This window comes from Plasmodium inui, assembly GCF_000524495.1.
Source record: "Plasmodium inui San Antonio 1 unplaced genomic scaffold supercont1.6, whole genome shotgun sequence".
NCBI classification, from domain to species: Eukaryota; Apicomplexa; class Aconoidasida; order Haemosporida; family Plasmodiidae; genus Plasmodium; species Plasmodium inui.
This window is the reverse complement of record NW_008481840.1, coordinates 87,565-93,938: the sequence shown is the minus strand read 5'-3', so window position 1 is coordinate 93,938 and position 6,374 is coordinate 87,565. Positions and strand designations below refer to the sequence as shown.

The 6,374-nt window shown below is 49.2% G+C and overlaps 1 protein-coding gene across 1 annotated transcript; it reads left to right on the top strand.

Annotated features, from left to right (window-relative positions):
* Nucleotides 1-320: 320 nt before the first annotated feature.
* On the top strand, nt 321-6,206 carry C922_01763 (hypothetical protein; the record flags this gene model as incomplete). Its single annotated transcript, XM_008817366.1, has 1 exon — nt 321-6,206. One exon carries the CDS (start codon nt 321-323, stop codon nt 6,204-6,206), a length of 5,886 nt encoding a protein of 1,961 aa, XP_008815588.1.
* Nucleotides 6,207-6,374: the final 168 nt, after the last annotated feature.

Here is a 6,374-nt window from a genome sequence, read left to right as displayed (position 1 = left end):
TACGGAACTTCCCCCCCACAACATGCATTTCGCCACATGCAAATAAAAAAAAAAAAAAAAAACACACAAACAGACAAAAACACAAACACACATGCACACCTTAACTTGTGAGCGTCCGCGCGCGTAGCGACCATTGTGAGGAACGGCAAATATATATCGTGTGGAGCAGATCCATCAGACCGTCACCGCCGATGCAGTGAATGCAATGAGAGCAACATCGCCAGGAAAATTCACAAAGAGAAACCAAAAGGACAACCGTATAACAGCGGTGCTCCCCCTTTTTTTTTTTTTTTTTTTTTTTTTTTTTTTGCGTATGTAAGATGAATTGCCAACAAGATGACACATTGAACAACAATAGCAACGGCGGTGGTGGGAATTCCAATCCCTTTCTGAGCAGATACGAAAGTCTCAACATATCGAAGAACAGCTCCGCTGAAGAAATTGCCGAAAAATACTTAAGGAGTAAATTGAGCTTGAATTTTAAAAACATTGGCAAGGCAAGTTACACTGGCAGTGGAAGTGCTCACAGGGATTTCTATGAGGGCAGCAATGCAGCAGGGAAGTCCCACATTGGAGGAGCGGCGAATGGTCGGAGGAGCCATTTTAACGGTGCCAGCGGCCAGACAAGCTATCGTCCTAAACCGAATGATTACTCGCGGCCCGAAGGGACGGGAAACCCGAACTATGACAGTCACTTCAATAACGTGTCGATGTTTTCCGAGGCAGGGAACACGAACACGGGCAGCGGCGGTGGTGGTGGTGTCGACGCTGGCCGTGGCGGCAATCTCCACTTTAACTACTGCAGTCAGCAGAAGGATCAGAGCCGAGGGTACAACAACAATTCAGTTCTCCTCTCAAATAACATGACTAATTTTTTTAGCTCCACGAATTCGGCTAGTCCAACCGATTTTACACACCTCAGCAAATTCAAAGAGGAGAGCAAAAACAGGTACTACGTGGAAGACGAGTTTTTGAAGTTTGGCCCGAGTACCTCCAAAGCGGTGCCGGACGAAGATCCCAACAACGTCATTCATATGAGCAGCATTGACGAGCTGCTTAAGAGGTATGGAAGCAGCGGGGAGGGAAGCGGAAGCGGGAATGGAAGCGGGAAGAGAAGTGGAGACGGCTATGGCAACGGCAACTTCAGCGGAAACTGCATGGACCGCACTGCAGGTAGTAACACACACCCACGGCGCCAATTTGGAGGCGTCAACCCCATTTTCCATAGCCCAAGCAGGGGGGACAATTCTGAGGGAACCAAAATTAACACCTCCTTGGTGAACAGAGCGGAAGTTATAAATGGAAGCAGCGTTGGAAGGGAAGGCCGCTTTGATAGGGAAAGCCGCCTTGCAAGGGAAAGCAACAAGAGCTACTATTCCAACCGGATAAGCAGATTCGTTAGAGACACCTCCAAGGATAGTAGTAAAAAAAAAAAAAACTTAATGCAAAGAAATAAAGAGTACGTGCATTACCTCAGCAACCGAAATAGCATTCTCAAGAATGAGGGGTCGATTAGGAAAGACCTGGGAAAGAAGAAAGGAGTTCCCAGCAAAGTTGAAGGTACCTACTTGAGGCGGAAAACGAACATGGACGGGATCAGACGACACGGATCTCTGTTCAGCTCTGTTCTCAGGGGCTACCACAGCAGGTGCAACAATGAGAAGGAGATGATTAGCAACAATGCGAAGGAGCTGCTTCGGAACAAGACGGAGCAGCTTCGGAACAACCACATTTTTAACGACAGCCATGTGGAGGACGCTCAGAATAGCAGTAGTTACAGGGGGGCGATGGACAAGGAACATCCGAACTTGAGCGGGAGAAATGATGGGCCTGAAAATGCCTTTCGCGGGAGAAATGATGGGCCTGAAAATGCCTTTCGCGGGAGAAATGACGGGCCTGAAAATGCCTTTCGCGTGAGAAATGACGGGCCTGAAAATGCCTTTCGCGTGAGAAGTGACGTGCCTGAAAATGTCTTTCGCGGGGGTAAGTCGGGGCACACTGATCATATTGGCAGTAGCGCCATCAACATGAGTTTCTTCAAATCGACCTACTCGGAATCGAGCAATCTGGAAGACTTCCCTGCCAACGGGGGCGCAAGTAGGGAGGTGAATGGCCCCCTAAATAGCCTAACAAGCGACAGTTCCTATTTGATCCCCCTCGAGAGAAGAATCCAACCCGGGGAGTTACTAACGAGCAGTGTGCACATGTCACCGTTGCAACCGAGCAAAGACACGTCCAGCCATTACAACCATTTAAGTAGCAAACCGGGGAGGTACGATGCGGTGTATGGAGACGATAGTGCAAGTGGCATGGTTAGACACACTACGGTGAGGGGAGAACAAAATGGGGACTATCTTCCCCCCGGGGATGCATATCATAAGAAGGAAGACAGGGGTGTGTATGAAAAGAAGCTGCCACCAACGGGGGACTACTTACTGAGAAGCGGTGAAAAGGCTCCCATTAGAAACTGCAACGATGGCATCCGTAGTGGTAGCGGCGTGAGGAGTATCCAAGGGACGGGGTCAAACAGAGGGGAGTTTCCTTCCTACATGGCCCCTAACTCGAGGATATCGGATGGCGACAAAGGGGTGAAGACCTTTCTCCACCCTTTGTACGTTTCGGGGAAGAAGCCAACTAACCTATGCAGCAACAAAGTGCAAAGAAGCAATCTCCTCAGCAGTAACGTCAGTGAGAAGAGATCAAGTCAGAACAGAATAACACACGGGGGAATGCTGAACGGTGGAATGATGAACGGTGGAATGATGAACGGTGGAATGATGAACGGAGGAATGCTGAACGGAGGAGTAAATTCCGCTGAGGGGACGCCCAGTGTTTTGTCAAAGGAAAGAAGAAAAAAACACAAGAACGGAGTCAGTAGCATACACACCTATGAAGACTACTGCAAGTATCTCACCGAGTCGATTAATGACATACCCATAACGACTAAAAATATAGATGTGTTGCTCTCCTTGGCATTGTACTTTCTTACTTATCAGATGAATGGAAAGACGAAGGGGAAGGACCTTCCCGATCAGGTCCTCATAAAACTCCTAAACAAGTTTCTTTATTGCTTAAATTTGAAGACATGCTTGCTAAAGGACAATCTGGGGGGGCGGCTCCAGGATAGCAACAAGTACTACTATATACAGATTAGGAAAAATGAGAAGGCTTCCTCAGAGGGGAAAGAGGCAGAAGAGAACGAAAAAGGGGAAGAGGACAAACGGGAAGGCGAAAAAGGGGCAGACAAAAAAGGGGACAACACAAAGGGGGACTCCCTTCACCGAGGGGTGACAACACCACGTAGAGATGGCAATCCAAAGGGGGGATCCCCTGACCAGCCCAATCAAGTAAACTTATTCACCTTCTACAACAAACGAATCGTCTTAGAGAAGAAGGACCATGTGGAGAGTACGGACGACAATCCCACAGGGCTCCTCCCTAACCAAAGTCACTTTTGTGAGGAGGGAAATTACAAAAAAAAATGCTTCTACATTGGAGAAAACATGAAGATAATTACATTTATGGACATATTAAAAATAGCCTGGTGCCTGTGTGTGCTGAAGAGAGACATGCAGTACGTGGATCTGCTCAGGATCCTATACAAGGAGGTGGAGTGCATGAGAGTGTCCAAAGAATTGGTCTTTTTCGTGAGTTACCTTTTTACGTATTGCAATATAATCCACGTGGAAGAGTGCAAAGCGGAAGTGACGAAGCATCTGCATCTAAGATTAGAAGAGAGCAGCATTGAGAACCTGTGTGTGTATCTTCACCTGCTTCATATCTGCAGTGCACAGGATAAAAGCTTCCTAACACAGAGCCATAGGAAGAACATAGACAGAATTGTCGCCTATTTTTACGACAGGGTAGAGGATCTCAGCCTTTATGCCTGCACGAACATCCTCTGTGCCTTATCCAAATTGGACGTGAAAAATGGAGATTACCCCTACTTCTTTCACAAGACAGTTAACTATTTTCGAAGTAACATTAAGAAGCTCACCAAGTGTGTGCTGCTCGTTAATGTCCTCTGGTCTTTGTGCTTGCTAGAGGTGTGCTGCACCGATTTTTTCAAAGACCTCAGTGAATATATCATCAACATTTTGCACTTCCTACCCCTGGGAGAGTTCATCACCATCTCGTGCTGCTTCAGCTGCCAGAAGATGCTAATCGTGCGAAATTACCTCAATAACTCGAGGAAGACAGCGGAAGGGAAGTCGGACAAGGGGAAGACAACGGAAGGGAAATCCCAGCAGAGGTGCGAAGTGACCACTTCGAATGAAAGTGAGTACCGGGCCTACGAGCCCGTCGCCGCGGAGTACTACGCGCGCAGGAAGCTTTTCCCTTACGGCTTCTACCGGCGGCCGGTCTGCCACGCGCTCATCTTTAAGATCCTCGCGTACGGCTTCCTGCATTGTGAACAGCAGGAGGGTGGGGAGGCGCTTAGCGGTGGGGCGGTTCCCAGACAGCCGCACCCCGGTGAGGCAGTTCCAGGTCAGCCCCTCCCCCCGCTTAACCACCACACCGACCGAAGCGGTGCCGGGAGGAAAACCTGCAGGAGCCTCAGCGTGGAGAACAGCAAGGGGGGTTACTTCTCCGTCTCCTCCACCGCGCGCGATTCCAGTGCACACAGCTCTCGCTTTAACAGCTCCAGCATCGTTGGCGGAGTCACCACGGTTGGTGGCGTCGGAGGAGAATCACGAAACGAAGTACAGAAAAACAAGTACCCCAAGAAGCTCAGCGAGAAGAAGAAAATCAAAGAACACTACAATATGTATGAGCGAAGCAATAAGTATGAATTTGCATTGAACTCATGTGAGAGGATTCTATTTGAGAATCTCATAGAAGACTGCTGCAACAACTTCGAGGCGCTAAACTGTTGCCACCTCGTCGAGCTGTTGTTCACTCTGTGCACGCTGAATTTAGATCGATCGAAAATCGTAAAATTGGTCGAAAAGAAAGTCGATTGCTCTCTTTTCGAGGAGAACTACGATAAAGCAGTGAAGAAGAAGAGAAGAAGTAGACAGAAGGACCTCACCGAGGAGGAGAAAAAAAACCAAAGAAATGATCTCATCATTCTTAACTACATTTATAACAAATATGTCCAGGAGAGTAGTCACTCCTGCGGAAGGGCCGACGTCGACGAGGGGTTCCTCCAAATGGTAGACAATATCCACTTCTGCAGGTACATTAAAGATGACCTGTTTCTACGGGTCATTAAAACGAGCAAAGGGGAGGACAGAACCAGCAGTGGTCCGTTCTCCAAGCTGAGACATATTCTAAATGCGGCTACTGTAAGGAGGGGGAGTCACGAAAGTAAGGAAGACACTACGATAAGTAGCGGACATGTGGGGAACAGGAACTCTGGGAAGGGAGTCCCCCTTGGAGAAGGAGAAAATAGTATGTCTAACTGGCACCAGCATGGTGGAGATCCGATTGGCGGATCGAGGGGAGGCATAGAAGAGACACAGCACAAGGGAGAACAACATCTCGATGGAGGAGAACACCTCGCTGGAGGAGAACACCTCGCGGGGAATTTCTCCAACCAGCAGAGGGGCACTCCCGTGAGTGGAAGAAATGGATTGATCGGGGGGTATCTCCCAGGGGGCAGCATCCAGATGGGGGACAAGCTGATGGAGCGCCCCAAGGAAGTAGAGCTCCGGAATGGCGCAGGCGAGTACGCACGGGAGGGGGTGGACCCAGTGAAGCGGCTCGACGGAGTGGATCGTGTTGACCGACTCGACCGTCTAAACCGCCAACACCACGAGGGCGATACGCCGAGGCAGCTAAACCAGTTCAAGCAGGACATACAGAACACATACGACGCTGCCATTTCTTATTGCAATAAGCGGACCAATCATCTTTCGAAGAAGGAGACTCTCCTGGGCAGCGACAATGCCGGTGCAGACAGGGCACTAAAAGAAAGTGGCCATCTCCAACAAAACGAACACTTTCTGAATAACGAAATTTATGACGACATAGTTGCAAAGAGAAATATAAAAAACATTATGAACAGACACAAGGAGAAGGGGATGGTCGAGAAGATTTTCTCATCACCATGCGGCGACACTGCTGCCCGGGGCGGCACCTGCGACAGAGCAAAGGACAAACACAGCTTCAATTTTTACAGGACGTTTATTCTACTGCTGCAGCTTTCTGCCCTTTCGCTACTTTCCTTCGTCGTTCTGTTCGTGTACACGTCGCTGAGGTAGTCTCTGCGGGGTAGGCGGTGGGGCGGCACTCCTACGAGGCCATACGGGCAGAGACTCCCGCGGGGGGGGGGGAGGTGTTGCTCTAGTTGGCTGCAAATTTGGCTATCAGATGGCTCCCAATTGGGGACCGCTTCCTCTTCACCATGGAGTCTACCTCCTCCACTTCTC